The 22,100-nt window shown below is 47.1% G+C and overlaps 1 protein-coding gene across 1 annotated transcript in view; it reads right to left on the reverse strand.

Annotated features, from left to right (window-relative positions):
- Positions 1-22,100, reverse strand: part of NOS1 (nitric oxide synthase 1) — an 87,162-nt gene that overhangs the window by 59,650 nt on the left and 5,412 nt on the right. Inside the window, exon 2 of the mRNA XM_029225398.1 lies at positions 12,434-12,560. Coding sequence (XP_029081231.1) covers positions 12,434-12,560 — 127 coding nt within the window. The remainder of the gene's footprint in view (positions 1-12,433; positions 12,561-22,100) is intronic.

Below are 22,100 nucleotides of genomic sequence, written 5' to 3' on the forward strand. Positions count from 1 at the left end.
TGAACCCGCGCCTCCTGCAGTGGAATCAGGGAGTCCTAACCATTGGACCGCCACGATTGAACCCGCGCCTCCTGCAGTGGAATCACAGAGTCCTAACCATTGGACCGCCAGGGAAGTCCCAAGGGGTTTTGAAGTTAGCTTGTTGTTGCTTTCTCCAAATGAGGTGATGCTTGTAGTCACAATGATCTCACAAGATGATCAGAATATTAGACAACTTTAAACTTGGTCCCATTGCCAGACAAGAATGTATATGTGCACTATGAATTAATTTTGAGAAACCCTGTAATTATCTTGTGGCCCATCCCTATTATATTGCATTGTTCTGTGTGTGTTTATTAAAAGTATTAACTTGCTAAATGTAAATATTTAAAATGCACAACAAGCTTGGTGATCATGTTTTGGACTTTTTACCTCTTAAACATCCTGGGACCCTCAGAAAATAGAAGTGGGGTGGGGCCCTGTGGACTTCCGAGAATCTCCATGTGAAGGTGGCTTTGGCAGCTGATATCCATTTGTAAACAGAGGAGGAAAAAATGACTTTGACCCAACTCGGCCTATCTGGGGAAAGAATCTGAATACGGTTTGATGCAATAAATGAGCATACAGATTGGAGTCACTGATTTCCTGAGCTAGAATGTCATTGTCCTACACGGACAACACTCAAACAGCTTGCATTGAATATATTCACTATTAAAAAAAACAGTTAACAAAATACGTGCAGGGCTTCCCTGGTGGCGCAGTGGTTGGGAATCCACCTGCCAACGCAGGGGACACAGGTTCGAGCCCTGGTCCAGGAAGATCCCACATGCTGTGGAGCAAGTAAGCCCGGGCGCCACAACTACTGAGCCTGCACTCTAGAGCTTTCAAGTCACAACTACTGAAGCCCGCGTGCCTAGAGCCCGTGCTCCGCAACAAGAGAAGCCACTGCAAGGAGAAGCCCATGCACCGCAATGAAGAGTAGCCCCCGCTCGCCGCAACTAGGGAAAGCCTGCGTGCAGCAACGAAGACCCAACGCAGCCAAAAATAAATAAATTTATTTAAAAAAAATGTGGAAATTCCAGCAGGGCTGAACTCGAACACCCATCAATATAGGCCCCACTTCCTGGTTCCACCCTGGCTCAGACCACCTACGGCAGCAGGTCATAGAAAGCTGGTCCCTTGACTAAGTGACCTAGGAAGACCCTGTAGGTCACTGAGCAGGTGATGGTCTGGGTGGAGGGATGTGAAACATCAACAAGATTTGGATTCTGCTGCCACTGGGAACTCTGAGGGACCCTGTTCAATATAAATTCCTGGAGAGCATCCTTTGCGCCCTGTTTGAGGACAATCCAGGAACCCCTGGTAACTCGAGGAAGTGGGATGGGGGTATTGAAAATGCTTTGGGGAAAATCCAACCTGAGTGTCTCACTTTGGTCGTGAGCCAGATCAAGGCAAAGGATACCTGGCCCAATAGAGTTGGGGGCAGAAATGGGTTTAATTGCAACTTATATTAGGGATTTGGGGGCACTTTCCCACAGAGAGAAACTAATCTCAAAACATAAGAGGTTTCTCAAGTGCTTAGAGACAGGCCCCGCCAGGAAGGTACCCTGAATGCAGCCAGTGGAATCTGCTAGAGCCAGCCAGGTAGGCTCTGTGGGGAACATCTGCTCATGAGTCTACGAAACCGCAACTATCACAGTGTGATAACTTATCACTGCAGTGTGTGTGTCTGTGTCTGGAGCTTCTCTAGAGACTGGTTGTTTCTGGAGGTTAGGCAAATACTCGAGGAAAAGATGACTTCTAGGCTCTGAACTCAAGGGCCGTGATCATATCAATTTCATTTCAAGTGACATTCAGTAAATGCCTATTCTGTGCCTCACCCAGGCTAGGCCACTGCATAACCACTGGTGCATGGACTCCTCATGGTAACCCATTTTTCAGATGAGGAAATGGAGGCTCTAAGAAGTAAACTGACTAACCCCAAATTAACAACTGATAGGCCACCGAGCTGGGCCTGGAATCCAGGCCCTGTAAGTTTCCTTTTTTTTCCATCTAGGTCTTACTGCTCCCTGCTCTGTGTATTCCTAGAGCTTGGCCCCAGGAGGTAAATGCCATACACATCATTGATTTGAACGATTGACAGGGATGACGATGTCGTCGTAAAGGGAAAGAGACGTGGCTTTGTCACCAAGACTCAGTGGGTGGTCGCGTTCCCTTTCTGGGCCACGAGGGTGTCATCTGCAAAATGGGGAGAGGTCTTCTTGCCCTATCTGCCTCACATTAGCAATATAATCAGTAGCAATACATCTTTACCTAAATTAGCGATATGATGCCTAGCTCAGCAATGTAATAATTAGCCAAATCACAACATCGACAATAATAATGACACTAATGAACTTTTTTGGAGCATTTATTCTGTGCCAGGCCTTGTAGGGTTAAGAGTGGCTCTAGGGCTCCATGGCCTGGGTTCAAGTCCCATCTTGCCCACTTACTAGTCAAGTGACCTTCTTCAAGCTATTCAACCCTTTGGGCCTCAGTTTATTCATCTGTAAAATGGGAACGATAAGAGTACTCCATTCGGTTGGGCTGGGGATTAAATGAGACTGTGGATCTAAAGTGCTTGGCACAGTGCCTGCCTCTGCTCAACAAATGTTAGCTTTTATCGTGACAGCAGATGCTATCATTTCATACAGTACCTCATTTCTTCCTCCCCACTTCTCCACGAGCCCATAAGCCACTATGATCCTCAGCGTAGATGCTAATGAGTTGTCTGACCACGGTCACCAGAAGGAGGAAGCCAAACCTAGGCTGACCGCATAGGTGAGCTCTTGATCCCAGTGCTGTGCGTGAGTCCAGGGATTAGAATGACCACACCCCCTGCAGGGTGGTATTGTTATCAGCGTTATTGTTATTTTTACCCCGACATCATTACGTGCAGTGAGTCAGGGCTGACTTAGAAGATTTCCCTGCAGCACGCTGGGCTGTCGCTGAGAGGCAGAGGGCTGTGCTGGTTTGCCTTTATCCAGACACAGCCTGGCTGGGTCTGGCTGGCCCCTTTCGGTCATCAGCAAAGCCAGAGGCAGCTGGCCGGTTGGGGTGTTTACTCCCAGAGGGGCCCTGGACACCTCTGAAGATTGAGAGCCCATAAGCACTCCCCTTTTGCCTTATAATTTGGAGCTGTGCAGAGAGGCTGGGGTGATGCTGACACTTACCTGGAAATAGGGAAAAGCTTCTCAGCAGATTCTGACATTTTGAAAGCTAGCAAGCCCTATGTCCCCAGGGGTGAGGAAATGCCAGGTTCTTGAGGAGGTGGTGGGGATGGGGTGTGGAGGGAGATTTCAAAATAAGAATCATCTCTCTGACTACCTTGTTGCCTTTGTCAGTAAGAGGCTGGAGAGAGGGGCAGCTGGCTGAATAAGAAGGAAGAAACCCAAATGGAAATGCCACTTCCCCCAGGCCCAGGACCCCCATGGCACCCACTAAGGATTGGATGGATGCTTAATTAGTATCTGAAAATAGACGTTCTGCTCCCAAGCAGGGCACGGTTTTACCCCTACCCCTTAGGAAAGCAAATCATGCAGGCAAGAAAAATAGATGCTTAATAAGAAGGGAAGCAGAGAAGGGCTTGTTTCAAATCCTAAGGTTTTGCGGGGAGAATGGACAAACAGCACTTTCTCATGTCCTTAATCTAGGGTAGCATTTCCACTTAGGAGGGTTATTATGTAAGGGGCTTTTAGAAAGTGTCAAAACTCAATATGTGTCTCAGGTGGTATTAGCATCAAAGACAACCTCAGCAATCAAATAATAATCCTTAGCAAGAAAAAGAAACATAGTTTATCAGCCATCGCTGTTCCTTTTAAAACTGTAATGCTTTTCTCCACTTTCTTCTAGGCAAACTCCTACATGATCATCAAAGCCCAGATCAAATGTCACCTCTTCCGGTAAACCTTTCCTGATACCGCCTGAGGTATTTATGTTCCCACAGTGTCTTGTGTCCCTCTCTATTTTAGGATTAATTGCACTGTCCATGTGTCTGTCTCCCCACATTCACCTGTGAAGTTCTCAAGGGCAGGGAGGGCGATGCTTGCTCACCTTTGCTTCCACCCCAAGCTGCACAGGCGGCAGGTATTGGGTGACTATTTTTTGTGTGATGGGTGAACCAATTCATTCCATCCACCAGCCCAGGCCAGATACAATTTGCAAGGGGATGTTAAAGATAAGCATCACAGAGTCATTCACACACTGTGTTCTAGTGACCAGGGACTTGAGTCTCACTGGCTCTACCCATTGGTGACCCAAACTATTAGCAAGAGAAGTAACCACTAGGTAAAGATTAACATCTCAGCCTTCTGAGGCTAATTTAAGAGAAGTTGCCTCTATGGCTCGATTTTCCTTGAGTCTGGACAAACAAGAGTATCAAAGAGGATAGGACAGACCACACTACTCCTTCAGGGACCTAACAGTCGTCTGAGTCAGGAAGTTCTTTCTCATGTCTAGCCTGCATCTGCCCTGCTTCACCTGGGCTCTGTTGTCTTTTGCCCAGTCCTTGGGGAAAAGGCAGACCAGCTGCTCCTCCATCAGCTCCTGTCTCTTTGTGACTCAGGAAGGCAGGTAGTGGCTGGGTCTCTCTTTGTGTTATTAACAATGCTACCCCCTCCACCGATGCCTAAAAAGGCAACAAATGTGGGTTACAACTGGGAGGAAGGAAGCTGATTCCAGGAGCTCCAGGTAAAGTGGCTTTGAGCGGGTAGAGAAGAGGCTAAGCATAGGAGCTGGTCTTTCAGGTCAGAAAGAATCACGTTGGGTTTTCTGTTAATTTGCTCAGCCTGGGAAACATTTCTGAGCCCTGTGGCTGTGAGGGTGTCTAGCAGGAGGTAGCTGGGCTGTTTCTTTAGCACTGGGACTCCAATATAACTGAGCACTTGGGTCTCCAGCTCTTTTCAGCTCTATTTCTGAGAGACATTTGGAAAATTGAGTGTTAGACAGCAGAGCCTGGATAATCTCACAGGCCAGGGATTTTGAACCTTTTTTGGGTCACGGACTACAGTGAGGACTTGATAATGATAAAGGAGTGAGTGTAAATCCAAGCACTGCTGGTCTGTATGTCATGCTTCCAGGAGCTCCCATGTCTAAAACTGTTTGGCCGTCTTAACCTCAGGAAGACTGTCTTTTCCCCTTTCTCCAGCACCCTTTCTCCTCCAAGGAAATGGAATTTCCATTTTAGAGGAGGCCTTAAGGCAGGTTCTCAGCACCTCCCCGATTGCTATAGACTGAATGTTCATGTCCCCTGCAAATTCTTCTGTTGAAACCCAACCTCTGTGTAATAGTTTTGGAGGTGGGGCCTTTGGGAGGTGATGAGGTCATGAGGGTGGAGCCCTGATGAATGGAATTAGTGCCCTTATGGAAGAAACCCCAGAGAGGTCCCTTGCCCCTTCTGCCATGTGAGGACACAGCCATAGATGGCTGTTTATCAACCAAGAAGCAGGCCTGCACTAGACGTTGAATCTGCCAGTGCCTTGATCTTGGATTTCTCAGCCTCCAAAACTGTGGGAAATAAATTTCTGTTGTTTATAAGCCACCCAGTCTACAGTATTCTGTTATAGCAGCCAAAATAGACTAAGATACTGATCATTTCATCATGATGCCTTGCAAAGAAGGTCTCTGGTCCTTTTTTTAAAAAAAATCAATTAATTTATTTTTGGCTGTGTTGGGTCTTCGTTTCTGTGTAAGGGCTTTCTCTAGTTGCGGCAAGCGGGGACCACTCTCCATCACGGTGTGCGGGCCTCTCACTATCGCGGACTCTCTTGTTGGGAGCACAGGCTCCAGACGCGCAGGCTCAGTAGTTGTGGCTCACGGGCCTAGTTGCTCAACGGCATGTGGGATCTTCCCAGACCAGGGCTCGAACCCGTGTCCCCTGCATTGGCAGGCAGACTCTCAACCACTGCGCCACCAGGGAAGCCCCTCTCTGGTCCTATTAATCTCCCTGTCCTGTCCCCAGTATTGAACCATACTCCTCTGGCTTGAAGTTCAAGTTTATGTTTTTCAAGCTGTCACTGTCTAACCAGTGAAAGGAAATTCTGAAAGGAAATAGCCATAATCGTGCTATCACTCAGATTTCAGCAGGACTTTAAGGGTCTTTCTGGTGGGGTCAAGGCCTCCTCTGCTTCTTCCCTCTACTCCAGATGTCAGGGGTTACTACAGACCAGCAATCCCAAACTCTGATACATAGAGGGGGCAGGTAGGTAAGGCAAATCAGTAAAGCCAGCTGGGTAATCTCAAGACAGAACACATGGTTGCATATTAAACACATAAGAATATTCTTCATTCTCACAAACATGAAATCTTTCGTATCTTTCCTGAAATGTGTGAACCTCTTGGTCAGTCTCTACCTGCCACTTATAATAAAGACATGGATATGAAAAGATTTAACTTTCATCCTATTATAAGAAAACCAACAGCACTAATGTTATGATAAATGACAATGAACAGTTGGCAGTAATGAGAGGGGCACAATAGAGAGTGGTGGGAATTGTGACAAACTGGAGAGCACACACCCTGTGTAGTGGGAACAGCTGTTACTCAGTCCAGGCAGATTATTGCCCCATAAAAATATAGGGTCAATGTAGATATTGTAAGATAAGTTGTAAATGTGATAATTACATGAAAATTTGAAACACTGGCAATAAACTCAAAGTACAAACATAAATTGTCAATTAGGACAATATAGTACAGACTTAACAAATCATGACAGCCTGGATCTGGCCTGAGGCTACCTCTTTCTGTCCTTTGTCTTGGGAGGGTTTGCATTATGGCAACACCCTTTCCTTTCAGTTAAGAAAGAAAATGTAAAGAAAATTTAAGCTCTATTTGTTCATTTAATCATTAATGGATAATAACAGTCCTTACACTCACAGTATGGCCTGGATTTTTGAGGACAGCATAATAGAAGGCTACAGTTGTGCTTGTCCACCAAACATTCCCAGGTGTCCCTGCAAGAGGGGGCGTGCTTGGCCGGTGGCATCATGGATCTGACCTACTGTGGAATCCCTGATGTCTTTATCTTCCCAACCATGAGCAGCTAAAGAAAGCAATTCCCACTGAGGCTCTGGAATGTCTCATCCTCCCCTGTGAAGCTACTTAGAGAGGCTATGAGTCATTGCTTATGTGGGCTAGCAGTGAAAGGTGCTGTCCATAGATTAAACATTCATTTAATCATGAATGAAAGAGCTTGGCAACCTGGCCTGTGCCATCCAGGGCTTGGGACAGGTGGAGGGAAGGAAGAGGATGACCTGCTGAGTGGCCATTCCACCCATACTTTGCACTGGTGCAGCAGAGGGGTGGGAAATTCACATGCCAGGGTTGCTCTGGTCTGGTCTGTTAGGTGAGAAAAAGGCTCTGCTAATCTCTAGCCAGATCTAGCCACTCTCACCATATTGACTCAGCTGTTAAAACATTTTTCAGAAAATTGGCAGAGACTGAAGAGTTTGATAACACACCAAGCTGGTGAGGCTGTGGGGAAACAGTCATTCGCCTACTTAGCAGGTGGGAATGGTGCAACCCCTGTGGTGAGCAGTTTGGCCATATCTGCCCAAGTCACAAATGTATATGACCTTTGAGTCAACAATTCTGCTAGTAGGAATTTATTCTTTTGATAAGCCCACCCATCTGTGAATGAGGTATTTGCACAATGTCATGCATTATAGCAATGTCACGGCAAAATATTGGCAATGGACCACGTATCCACTTTGGAGGACGGGCTCAATAAACATGGCAGAGCAATATAATGGAATATTATGCAGCCATGAAAAAAGAACTAGGACTCTTTACCTACTAATGAGGACTAATCTCTAAGATACGTTGATAAGTGAAAGGACAAGGCACAAAACAATACAGTCATATGTTGTAGATATTGTGGGTTCATTTCAGACCAATAATAATACAGCAAATACCACAATAAAGTACGTGACACTAAAGTTTTGGTTTCCCAGTGCATACAAATGCTATATGTACTATACTACTATACTGTAGCCAACTGAGTGTGCAATAACCTTGTGTCTTAAAAAATGTACATAATTTAAATTAAAAATAATGCTACTGGAAACATGGCACCAATAGACTTGCTCAGTGCACGGTTGCCACAAACCTTCAATTTGTAAAAACAAACAAACAAACAAAAAAAGCAATGAAACAAGGTCTGCCTGTATGATGTGCTCTCATTTGTGTAAAAACATGTGAAAATAGCTCTCTGCACAGGGCCCTGGGCTGCCATCTTGGATTGCAATGTCATCCGACCCACTTCTGCACACGGCCCGCCTGAGCTGAGGCGCTGGCGGAAGCCATTCCACACTAGGAACTCCGGTCGGAAGAGATGGGTGTGAGGCCTCTGCACGTGGCCCCCTGTGAGCAAGTGAAACTCGACTAAGCACAAAGGAAAAAAAAAAGCCATCTCAGAGCTGGGACTATTTTCAAGGCTACTGTATGTCTCTGTGGAACACTGCCTCTGGGGCAAAACAAGGAAGAAGCAGGCGATTCTAATGTGCAGCACAGAAGGAGAGCCACTGCAGGCCAGCTTCTCCAACTCCGAAGGCACTCCAGCCGTGTGGCTGACAGGGTCTTGGTGCTCCGGCCGGGCGTCAAGCCTGAGCCTCTGAGGTAGTAGAGCCGAGTTCAGGACATTGGACCACCAGAGACTACCCGGCCCCGTGTAATATCAATCAACAAGAGCTCTCCCAGAGATCTCTGTCTCAATGCTAAGACCCAGCTCCACTCAATGACCAGCAAGCTCCAGTGCTGGGCACCCTATGCCAAACAACTAGCAAGACAGGAACACGGCCCCACCCATTAGCAGAGAGGCTGCCTAAAATCATACTAAGTTCACAGACACCCCAAAACACACCACCAGACGTGGTCCTGCCCACCAGAAAGACAAGATCCAGCCTCATCCACCAGAACACAGGTACAAGTCCCCTCTACCAGGAGGCCTACATAACCCACTGAACCAACCTTACCCACAGGGGGCAGACACCAAAAACAACGGGAACTATAAACCTGCAGCCTGTGAAAAGGAGACCCCAAACACAGTAAGATAAGCAAAATGAGAAGACAGAGAAATACCCAGCAGATGAAGGAGCAAAGTAAAAACCCACCAGACCAAACAGATGAAGAGGAAATAGGCAGTCTACCTGAAAAAGAATTCAAAGTAACGACAGTAAAGATGATCCAAAATCTTGGAAATAGAATGGAGAAAATACAAGAAACATTTAAGAAGGACCTAGAAGAACTAAAGAGCAAACGAACAATGATGAACAACACAATAAATGAAATTAAAAATTCTCTAGAAGGAATCAATAGCAGAATAACTGAGGCAGAAGAACAGATAAGTGACCTGGAAGATAAAATAGTGGAAATAACTACCACAGAGCAGAATAAAGAAAAAAGAATGAAAAGAATTGAGGACAGTCTCAGAGACTTCTGGGACAACATTAAATGTACCAACATTCAAATTATAGGGGTCCCAGAAGAAGAAGAGAAAAAGAAAGGGACTGAGAAAATCTTTGAAGAGATTATAGTGGAAAACTTCCCTAATATGGGAAAGGAAATAGTCAATCAAGTCCAGGAAATGCAGAGTCCCATACAAGATAAAACCGAGGAGAAACACGCCAAGACACATATTAATCAAATTATCAAAAATTACATACAAAGAAAAAATATTAAAAGCAGTAAGGGGAGGGCTTCCCTGGTGGCGCAGTGGTTGAGAGTCCACCTGCCGATGCAGGGGACACGGGTTCGTGCCCCGGTCCGGGAAGATCCCACATGCCGTGGAGCGGCTGGGCCCGTGAGCCGTGGCCGCTGAGCCTGTTCGTCCGGAGCCTGTGCTCCGCAACGGGAGAGGCCACAACAGTGAGAGGTCCGCATATCGCAGGAAAAAAAAAAAAAAAAAGGCAGCAAGGGGAAAGCAACAAATAACATACAAGGGAAACCCCATAAGGTTAACAGCTGATCTTTCAGCGGAAACTCTGCAAGCCAGAAGGGAGTGGCAGGACATATTTAAAGTGATAAAAGGGAAAAACCTACAACCAAGATTACTCTCCCCAGCAAGGATCTCATTCAGATTCGACAGAGAAATTAAAATCTTTACAGACAAGCAAAAGCTAAAAGAATTCAGCACCACCAAACCAGCTTTACAACAAATGCTAAAGGAACTTCTCTAGGCAGGAAACACAAGAGAAGGAAAAGACCTACAATAACAAACCCAAAACAATTAAGAAAATGGTAATAGGAACATACATATCGATAATTACCTTAAATGTAAATGGATTAAATGCTCCCACCAAAAGACATAGACTGGCTGAATGGATACAAAAACAAGACCTCCCGTATATATTCTGTCTACAAGAGATCCACTCAAGACCTAGGGACACATACAGACTGAAAGTGAGGGGATGGAAAAAGATATTCCATGCCAACGGAAATCAAAAGAAAGCTGGAGTAGCAATTCTCATATCACACAAAATAGACTTTAAAATAAGGACTATTACAAGAGACAGAGAAGGACACTACATAATGATAAAGGGATCAATCCAAGAAGAAGATATGACAATTGTAAATATTTATGCACCCAACAGAGGAGCACCTCAGTACATAAGGCAAATACTAACAGCCATAAAAGGGGAAATCGACAGTAACACAATCATAGTAGGGGACTTTAACACCCCACTTTCACCAAAGTTGGACTGATCAACTAAAACGAAAATAAATAAGGAAACACAAGCTTTAAATGATACATTAAACAAGATGGACTTAATTGATATTTATAGGACAGTTCATCCAAAAACAACGGAATACACTTTCTTCTCAAGTGCTCATGGAACATTCTCCAGGATAGATCATATCTTGGGTCACAAATCAAGCCTTGGTAAATTTAGGAAAACTGAAATCATATCAAGTATCTTTTCTGACCACAACGCTATGAGACTAGATATCAATTACAGGAAAAAAACTGTAAAAAATGCAAACACATGGAGGCTAAACAATATGCTACTAAATAACCAAGAGATCACTGAAGAAATCAAAGAGGAAATCAAAAAAGCCTAGAAACAAATGACAATGAAAACATGATGGCCCCAAACCTATGGGATGAACAAAAGCAGTTCTAACAGGGAACTTTATAGCAATACAATCCTACCTCAAGAAACAAGAAAAATCTCAAATAAACAACCTAAGCTTACACCTAAAGCAATTAGATGGAGAAAAGGGAACCCTCTTGCACTGTTGGTGGGAATGTAAGTTGATACAGCCACCATGGAGAACAGTATGGAGGTTCCTTAAAAAACTACAAATAGCACTACCATGACACAGCAATCCCACTACTGGGCATATACCCTGAGAAAACCATAATTCAAAAAGAGTCATGTACCACAATGTTCACTGCAGCTCTACTTACAATAGGCAGGACATGGAAGCAACCTAAGTGTCCATCGACAGATGAATGGATAAAGAAGATGTGGCACACATATACACAATGGAATATTACTCAGTCATAAAAAGAAACGAAATTGAGTTATTTGTAGTGAGGTGGATGGACCTAGAGTCTGTCATACAGAGTGAAGTAAGTCAGAAAGAGAAAGACAAATACAGGATGCTAACACATATTTATGGGATCTAAGAAAAAAAATGTCATGAAGAACCTAAGGGTAAGACAGGAATAAAGACACAGACCTACTTGAGAATGGACTTGAGGACACGGGGAGGGGGAAGGGTAAGCTGGGACAAAGCGAGAGAGTGGCATGGACATATATACACTACCAAATGTAAAACAGATAGCTAGTGGGAAGCAGCCGCATAGCACAGGGAGATCACCTCGGTGATTTGTGACCACCTAGAGCGGTGGGATAGGGAGGGTGGGAGGGAGATGCAAGAGGGAGGGGATATGGGGATACAGGTATACCTATAGCTGATTCAATTTGTTATACAGCAGAAACTAACACAACAATGTAAAGCAATTATACTCCAATAAAGACGTTAAAAAAAAAAACGTGAAAATAATGTTTGTGTATTTGTTTGTCTATGCATAAAATATTGCTAAAAGGACCCCTAAAATGATGATTTATGAATACTGCTCGCCTCTGGGGAGGGAAACTGTGTGGCTGGGATGACGGGAGAGAGAAAAAGGTTTTACCATGTATCTTTTATATCTTTTAAATTTCAAACCATGTGAATGTCTTTCCTGGTAGAAACAGAAGGAAAATTTGAAAACTAGCAAGGTTGCAAAGTAAACTCAACCATATCCAAGCCAAAATCCATAGCCCAGGATAAGCACTCCTGGCCTCAGCCCCCCACCCCAGCTCTCCAGCTACACTGGCTGGTTTCCTCCCCCACGTGGTTTGGGATTTGTCTCCCCAAGAGGATTCAGGGAGCCATGGAGTGTGGGTGCCAGGCTGGCACCACCACTTACCTGCTCCTTCTCTGAATACGGGTTATTGAGGACGACTGGCATGTTGCCCTTCCCCCATAGGTCATTGAAGACTCGGTCGTTCTCCACACCGAGGGGCAGCGGTCTGTGTGATTTGCCATCCAGATCCCTGAAAGGCAAGGCAGGGGACGTGAGGAAGACTCGACGTCTGGAGTGACGGGCTGGCCACCCTGCTCTGAAAGTCCTGAGTCAGTGCAGAACCTTCAGGGCTCACCCACCTGACTCTACACGGAGACGGGGAGCTTTGGACCTGCAGCCTGCCCCTTCGTAGGATCAAGCATGAAGGTGAGCTCATCCAGCTTGGCACTGATGGCTGGCACACACCCATTTTGTGGACATCGTTTTAGGATGACCACGACATAGATTTTGTCCTTCCCTCCCTCTTCCCTCATTTCCTCATCTAGGAACACAGGGGGCCCCACTCCTGGCAGAATCCTATGCAGAACCCCTGGGCAGCTTAACATCCCCCAAACTTAATGACAGAAGACACAGGAAGCAAGAGGGATAGGGTTGGAAACCAGTCCTGCGGGCCAAGGTGATGAGTCATACAAGTGCCGTCTAGAGCACTGATCACAAGACTAGTGATACCAGCCCAGGATCAACAGGAATGATTCTGAAAATAAGGGGAACATAGCAACAGAAATAATACTACTATTAATAACGACAGCGTTTATTAAGTACTTACTACGTGTCAAGCACTTTTCATATGTCTTAGTGAATTTAGTCCTTGGGACAACCGTAGGAGGTAGGTATGAATGTTAATGACTATTTTAAAGATGGCAGAAGTGAGACAGAAGCTAAGTCGCTCGAGGTCACAGTATCCCAGCCGACTCTCCACATTTACTCTGAAGTGGAGGCTCTTACTAGTACCGTCACTTCTCATCATCGTCCCCACCCCCGTCAGCATCACCACCATCAGCTTTATGATTGTCATGATCTGCACCATCATAATCATCACCATCCAACTTCTCCTTATCAGCATAACCCCCATGGTCACCATAGCAACCATCCCCATCCCCATCAGCACCAGTATCATTTGCCTCATTATCACCAACGCTATTGCCCAAATCATTCCCACCCTTCTCCTCCTCATCACCTTCATCGGATCAGGATCTTCTTCATCCTCCTCCTCCCCTTACATCACCACCATCACCACCATCATCTTCCTGACGATCATTATCAGATGAGGAAACTGAGGCTCAGAGAGTTTCAATCACTAGCCTTAACCCTCACAGCTAGGGATGACGGAGTTGGGATTCAAACCCAGGCTTGTTCCTGACTCTGGAGGTTGGCTTCTTAACAACGAAGCTTTCCTGGCTCTCTGTCCTTGAACTCTGATAGGTTCAAGAAGAGGCTCTCCTGGCTAGATTCCACAGGCTGAACATCCTCAGAGATGGAGAGAAGTCATGGCTGAAATGGGATGGACTTTGCATCAAAACCCAGACCTCCCAATCAGTCCTGCCTCATCTCTGTTCTCCTGTCCTCTGAGCACTGCCCTCCGGCTTCCTAACGATCTGCCTCTTTTTAACCCTCCCGTCCAGTTTCACTCTATGGTATCTGTCTGTTCCCCAACTTTGGGTGATGTGGCTTGCTCTGTGGTCCATCTCAGTTTTGGTCCCAGGTGTCGAGGCTGGCCGTATCCAGCCTTCTGTTCTATGTTCCCAGCTTTGGGGATTCCTGGTCCTGGCTCCATAATCTCCTCCAAACCCCAATCTGGTGCTGACAGTCACTTGGGATGAATCAGAAGCCAGGGCCCAAGCTCTGGGTAAAAGGCCGTAAGTGGCCCCTCTGGCTGCTCACAAGGAGAGGGGGGCTAACCAGAACCCCCTCCTTGCTTTGTTTCACAGCATTCTGGTGGCCCATGTCAAAGCCACTTCTGCTCACCTTGCTTGGAGAGGTCTGCAATTGTCAGAGGGAACATTCTGTTTTACCCTCTTTAAAATGTCACCAAAACACACCAGGAGTGGTCCTTGATTACAGACATTTCCCAAGTCAATGGTTTACCTACATGGTGATAAACAGAGGAATTGTCTGTTGAGATGGCTGCTCTAAATGTCACTCCAGTCCCTCTCAGCTCTAAAACTCCTGATCCTAGGATATCACATGACCATAAATGGGGATTCAGCAGAGAAGAGAGGAGGTTAGTACTGTTTGAGTGTCCGTAATGTACCAGGTGCCAGCACAGAAGTTATTTCATTTAATCTCAACAGATACTAAAAGCCCTATTTTACAGATGCAGAAACTGAGCTCAGAGAGGTTATGTAAATTTCCCAAGGTCCAGCAGTAAGCACACAGCAGAGCTGGGGTTTGAAACTAGGTCTAAGTGATGCTCGGCTCAGATCCTTCTTTTTTTTTTTAAACAGAGACAGGAAAAAAGAGTCAGGATGCTTACGCTAAGCCAGGGGCTAAAGAGCAAGGAATCCAACATCTCTCACTGAATGAGGTCAGTCTGCAAAAATTACAGGGTTAAAATTACCTGGACAACTCTGAAACCGCTCATATGGCTTGTCTTGTGTGAATCTGCAGGGAGAATTCCTTTTACCAACCTTTTTTTTTTTTTTTTTTTTTTAAAGCCTTTAACACCTTTGTTGAAATAACACATTTGAAGTGTTCTGTCAACACAAACTTATTTGACAGTCCTGGGATGAGCAGGGGAAGAATATTTTTAATATGGGACCATAGGGAACACCCATTAGCGTCTGACATGGAGGCATTTTGTTTCCTGCACCCGGGGACAAAATCAGAAGTAGATTTAGGTACATTCTCAGCTCCCACCCCCCACCCCAAGTCTGTCCGTGATAACCAGGTCTGAGGGGAATATGTGGTTTATGGCCATGAATTTGCTCAGCCTGGGAGGTATCCGCTTGCTGGGTTCGTATGGGTCGTTCAGCCTACTGGTTAAGACATGGGCTGTGGATTGGGTAGAGCTGGGTTCAACTCTTAGCTTTGCTGGTCATAAGCTGTGTGAATTTGGATATTTTCGATACTTAACCTTTCTAATTCTCAGTATACTCATTTCCAAAGTAGGGTTAATAATAATACCCAGTTCACGGGGTTACTGCAATGGTTAAATGAGGTAAAGCTTATGGTGCCTAACCTGTGGCATCTGCTATTGCTTTGACTACTAATTTGCTTACAGGCTGATCAGACAGAAAACAGAGAAAAGAAAATGCTAGTTCTTTATAAAACAGTCAAGATTCCTCTAAGCCAGCATGGTCTAGGAGGACTTCCTGAGTCAATGGAAACATTCCGTGTCTGCCTGTGTTGTCGGTATTTTAGCCTCGGCCCACATGAGGCAACTGAATACTTGGAATATGCCTACTGTCACTGAGGAATTGCATTTTTAATTTTATTTCACTTTATAGCTAGCGGCATAGCATTGGGCAGTGCTGGCCGAAGGCTTAATGTCTCTAAAGACTGAAGGGATATAAGGCTTCCACCTGAGAAAGGGGCGTCTTCCCCGGGGGCTTAGCAGGAGGTCTGTACTCAGACATTTCTTTTTTTTTTAACTGAAGTATAGTTAATTTACAATGTTGTGTTAGTTTCAAGTGTACAGCAAAGGGATTCAGTTATACATACATATATTCTTTTTCGGATTCCTTTCCATTATAGGTTGTTACAAGATATTGAGTATAGTTGCCTGTGCTATATAGCAGGACCTTGTGTTTTACCTATTTTATATACAGTGGTGTGTATATGTTAATCCCAAACTCTTAATTTATCTCCCCTCTCCCACTGTCCCCTTTGGTAGCCATAAGTTTGTTTTCTATGTCTGTGAGTCTATTTCTGGTTTGTACGTAAGTTCATTTGTATCATTTTTTTAGATTCCACATATACGTGATATCATATGATATGAGTCTTTCTCTGATTTAACTTCACTCAGTATGATCATCTCTAGGTCCGTCCATGTTGCTGCAAATGGCACTATTTCATTCTTTTTTTATGGCTGAGTAATATTCCATTGAGCTATTGCATATCATGTCTTGTTCACAGAGCCCAGAAATTTGGGAATTCTCTGCTTCCTTTCTAGACTCACACCTCCCATCACTCTTAGCCCTGATCTCCACTCTCCTCTCTTCCCAACGAGCACACTATGTCCACGCCTACATTTATCCTTGCCCTCCCCAGGATGCCCTTTCATTTCCCTCTGCTGAGAGCCAACTCCTATTCGTCCTTCAAGGGCCATTTCACATGCCACCTCTCCTGGGGGTTATACAAGGTCATGCTTGTAAAATGCCTGGTACGTAGTCAGCACTAACCAAACATGAACTAAATTTATCTTTATTTACAGCTAAGGCAGTTGAAGCCCAGAGAGATTAACCTGTAGAGATCACACCACCGGTGAGAAGTGGAGGAAGCTTCGGCATCAAATGTCTCCGTCTCGCTGTCCTCCCAGCTGAGACTCGCTGTGAACAGGGCTTATGGGGAAGGGGAGCCATTTGATTGGACCTCACACTCATGAAGAACCTCAAATCTAGATAGCAAATATCCCCCCCAAATGAGGCAGAGGTGGTGAATGTATTTATTAGCTAAATGCAATTTTGGTAACTCCAATGTATCATTGCTTCATTTAAGTCAACACCCTGGGAGCCCACAGATGGAAGTGGATGGGGCCTGGCTTGACTTCTGAGAAGGCTGGGTGGTGATTCTCCTTTGCCAGTACTCTCGAGGCTCTGTCCTGCCCAGCTGCCTGAGGGGTCTTGATTTAGATCAGGGTTTCTCAGCCTGGAGCTCTTGATATTTGGGGTCTGATCATTCTTTGTGGTGAGGGCTGTCCTGTGCATTGTAGGATGTTTAGCAGCATCCCTGGTCTCTCCCCACTAGATACCAGTAACATCCCCCATCACCCCACCACCAGCTGTGACAACCAAAAATGTCTAGACATTGCCCAATGTCCCCGTGGGCAGGGGGAGAAATATACTCCTCCCTGTTGAGAACCACAGCTTAGCTGCAGCCGAGGACCCCAATCCCATGCTTCCCAGTTCCTTGCTCCACGTCCACCCAAGGGTCTATGAGGATTTATTTACTAGTTGTCCCTTGTTTCCAGATGGGACTGAGGAACCTGCCTTCACTAAGTGGCTGCCACGTACTCTCAGTGTCCTTATCCCCCTGGAAAGGCCACCCTCCAGTGGACTTGGCATTCTGGTAGACCAGCGAGGCCAGGGCCATCATGTGGTCATGTTTGGTGGTTCTCAAACTTCAGGGTGCATCAGAATCCATTGAAGGGCTTGCTAAAATTCCCCTGAGCCCACCCCCTGGAGAGTCTGAAATAGTGGGAAGCCTGAAATCTGCATCGTCAAAAGCACCCCACGGGCTTCCCTGGTGGCGCAGTGGTTGAGAGTCCGCCTGCCGATGCAGGGGACACGGGTTTGTGCCCCGGTCCGGGAAGACCCCACATGTCGCGGAGCGGCTGCGCCCGTGAGCCATGGCCGCTGAGCCTGCGCGTCCGGAGCCTGTGCTCCGCAACGGGAGAGGCCACAGCAGTGAGAGGCCCGCGTACCGCAAAAAAAAAAAAAAAAAAAGCACCCCACATCGGCCAAGGATACCCTTGAAGACCCATTTCTCTTGGAGAGCTCTGAGCTAGACTCTTGTAGTGAGCAGCAAGGTCCCCTCCTGGTTAGAAATGTCACCCCCCCCCCCACCCCTCTCCTCCCCCCCCTTACCCTCCCCCCATACGATCAGGTAGGATGCTCTCCCTCCTACCTGGTGAGCATTTTCTGTGCTTTTTGGCAAGGACTAAACTAAAGCCCTTTCCTTCCACTTGACTACCTGGATCATCATACTCAAGCCAAGAGTTGGTCTAGCATCTCTAAACCTTCTGAGGACCTTTGCCAGATCCTTCCAACCGAGGCTCCCCTGATTTCTCATGCAGGGGGCATGGGGGTCCTGGGCCTGACTCCACAGGGAGTTTGCACGTATGCCGGTAAGCCCAGTGCTGACCGCTAACCCGCCCCGAGGACCCAGGATGGGAAGCAGGTGGGCCCGGCCTGTGTGCGGGGCGCAGCCTGGAGGTGGGGACGGCCTGCTCCGGCCCAGGCAGGCGAGGAGGCCGCCAAGGAGCAGCTGGCCCTGGCAGGAAGCCCTGCCTGCATCTCTCGGCAGACACCACACTCTTCCGCAGCCCGCTTCTCGCCCTCCACACTCCAGCGGCCTTTGGCTTCCGCCTCTCCCTGGCTGCGGATAATGGGAGCTGAGCTGAAGCTGGAAGACTTGGGGGCGGTGGAAGTGGGTGTGGGGTCGCTGTGCAGCTTTCCTGCTAGATTTCATCCCGCTGGAGTCGGGGGAAGTTCTTTTCTTTTTTTAAATTATTTTATTTTTGGCTGTGTTGGGTATTTGTTGGTGCGTGCAGGCTTTCTTTAGTTGCGGCGAGCGGGGGCTTCTCATTGTGGTGGCTTCTCTTGTTGAGGAGCACGGGCTATAGGCACGTAGGCTCAGTAGTTGTGGCTCGCGGGCTCTAGAGCACATGCTCAGTAGTTGTGGCCCACGGGCTTAGCTGCTCTGCAGCATGTGGGATCCTCCCAGACCAGGGCTCGAACCTGTGTTCCCTGCCTTGGCAGGCAGATTTTTAACCACTGCGCTACCAGGGAAGCCCTGGGGTGGTGGGGGGGAAGTTCTTGATAAAGAGAAAGGTATGCTCTTCAGAGCGGGAATTCTATGGCAAGTGCTGTAGCTGAGAAGTGAGGCGAGGGCCTCTGAGCTCAGGAACAACCATGACTCTCATTCCTAACGTCACCAAAGCTGGGCAGGGACTTCCCCAGTGGCGCAGTGGTTAAGAATCCGCCTGCCAATGCAGGGGACACGGGTTCGAACCCTGGTCAGGGAAGACCCCACATGCCGTGGAGCAACTAAACCCGAGCGCCACAACTACTGAGCCTGCGCTCTAGAGCCCGCGAGCCACAACTACTGAGCCCACGTGCCACAACTACTGAAGCCCGTGTACCTAGAGCCCGAGCTCTGCAGCAAGAGAAGCCACCGCAATGAAGAGTAGCCCCTGCTCGCTGCAACTAGAGAAAGCCCGCACACAGCAACGAAAACCCAACGCAGCCAAAATTAATAAATAAATAAATTTATTAAAAAAAAAAAAAAGCGGGGCACGATTCTCCAGCTCGTGTCTATAGGCTCCAGGCTGGGGGGTTGGGGCTGAGTTTGGATCCCAGCTCCCATGGCTGATTGCCTCGCCAGGATGTGGACTTCTTGCTAACAGCTCTTCTGATCTATTTTTTGAGAGGCTCAAAATCGGTTTTAATGTAAAATCTCTTGATTTATCTATTTTGCCACAAATTCACTTTTTCAGTAAACTCTGCAGGCCAGATAAAACTCATGGGAGATCTACTCATGACCTTCAACCCCCAGTATGTGACCTCTGACCTAAAGGGATGTCGCAGTTCCTCCTCCTGGAGTGATATTCCAGAGAGGTCGAAGGCAGCAGTAAACCTTCCGGGTATGGCTGTACAGGAGGTGGACCGGTCGGGTACTTGGCCTGCAATAAGCATGGCTACCGTTGACCTTCAGGAAGAACCTGAACGGTTGTTCTGGAAGGAATCTTAGGGTTCGTCTTGTGCATGTACCATTTTTACCGATGGAGGAACTAAGTTAGGCCCAGAGAGGTCAAGGGGTTTTCCTAAAATATGTAGCTGGTGAGTGGCAAAGGGGGCAGGGTGGGGGGAGTGGCAGCGGGTGGATCTAGAAGTAAGGCCACTGAACCCAGTCCAGTGAGACTTGATGGTGATGGTGACTGGGACAGCTATCGGCCAGTCCAGGGCCTGGCCACAGCACCGCTCGGGGAGGGGGCTTGGTGGATGAACACGGGAGGCTGAATAACAGCCTCCAAAGATATCCAGTTCTAGTCCCTGGAATCCATATGTTACCTTGCATGGACAAAGCATCTTTGCAGCTGTGCTTAAATTAAGGATCTTGAAAATAGGAAGATTATCCTGGATTATCTGGTTGGGCCCTAAAAGTTGTTACAACTATCTTTATAAGAAGGAAGCAGAGGGCTTCCCTGGTGGCGCAGTGGTTGAGAGTCTGCCTGCCGATGCAGGGGACGCGGGTTTGCGCCCCGGTCTGGGAGGATCCCACATGCCGCGGAGTGGCTGGGCCTGTGAGCCATGGCCGCTGAGCCTGCGCGTCCGGAGCCTGTGCTCCGTGGTGGGAGAGGCCGCAGTGGTGAGAGGCCCGTGTACCGCAAGGAAAAGAAAACAAAAAAATAGAAGGAAGCAGAGGGAGATTTGACCACAGAAGAGGAAGGCCATGTGACCATGGAGCAAAATGGTAGGCGTGCTGCTGGCTTTGAAGATGGTGGAAGGGGCCATAAGCCAAGGGATGCAAGGGGTACAGCTCTAGAACCTGGGAAAGGCCAGGAAACATCATCTCCTCTAGAGCCTCTAGACTTAAGACCCCCAGAATGTAAGAGAATAAAGATGTGTTGTTTTAAGGCACCAAGTTTGTGGTCATTTGTTACAGTAGCCACAGGAACGATGGCTGATACAATGAGTGGGTGGTGACAGGGACGGGGATGGGATGGGATGGCCGGTGGTGGGATGGTTGATGGCCCCTGCCCAGGTGTCCAACCTCACCACCTACCACTCTCCTCCTATTGGCTGAACTCAAGCCCCACAGGCCTCCTCCTTTCAGTTCCTTGAGCATATCAACCTCATCCCTGCCTCAGGACCTTTGCTCCTGCTGTACCCTCTGCCAGGAACACACTTCCCCAGATTTCACATGGTTCACACCTTCTGGCCTCGGTATAAATGCCTTCAGAGAAGCCTTCCCTGACCTTCCGATCTAATGTGCTACCCAACCCCAAGCCACTTCTCCTGAAGTCAATGTATTACTTCCTTCACATCATGTATCACTATCTAAAATGATTGCATGTGTCTATTTGTTTATTATTCATTTCTTGCCTATGATATGACTCTATAATGGATCATCAGTGGATCCCCAGCTCTTAGGACAGTATCTGAGGCAGAATAGATGCTCCATAAATATCCAGCAACTGAAAGATGGAGAGAAGCCCTCTGGTTACATGCAATTTGAGGTGGGCGGGCTTGTTTCCATAGCTCTGCCCCAGAATGAGGGTCTGGGTGCCCGCTGGGCCAGGTGGCAGGGATACAGATGGGAGGAGGGCACAGAACAAGAGCAATAACTGCTATAAATAGGACCTCGGTCCCCCGCCCAGGAAAGGATGGACTGGGGAAGCCACTCACACTCGAATGTTCAGGGTGAGAATGAAAAGTTGAACCCAGATTCAGCGTGATGACAAAGATACCAGAGTCAATGCCTTAGTTGAAAAATGCCACCAGAGTGATTCAAAGCCACGAGGCATGTCAAGTGCAGCATAGGAGGAGATTCTCTAATGCAGACAGTCCTGGAATCAATGCTGTCATTGGTCGGTCTGAGATCAGTTCTCCAGGGGGGCTGTCTTTAGTAGATGACAACCTCAGGGCCTCAGTTTCCCCTTCAGACTAAGAAAATATTCTGATGTCCTCAGAAATTTGATGGCTAGTGGTCAAGGGCACTGTGGCCAACAGTGCAATCTACAAAGTTAGTAGAGGTCAAGAGTATGGGTTTAGGGTCGAGTTCTGGCTTTGCCATGGGCTGGCTGTGTGACCTGGCACAAGTGACTGCACCTGTCTGAGCCTTGGTTTCC

Source organism: Monodon monoceros, unplaced genomic scaffold, assembly GCF_005190385.1.
Source record: "Monodon monoceros isolate NGI ecotype Baffin Bay Population unplaced genomic scaffold, NGI_Narwhal_1 Super_Scaffold_1, whole genome shotgun sequence".
In the NCBI taxonomy this organism is placed as follows: domain Eukaryota; kingdom Metazoa; phylum Chordata; class Mammalia; order Artiodactyla; family Monodontidae; genus Monodon; species Monodon monoceros.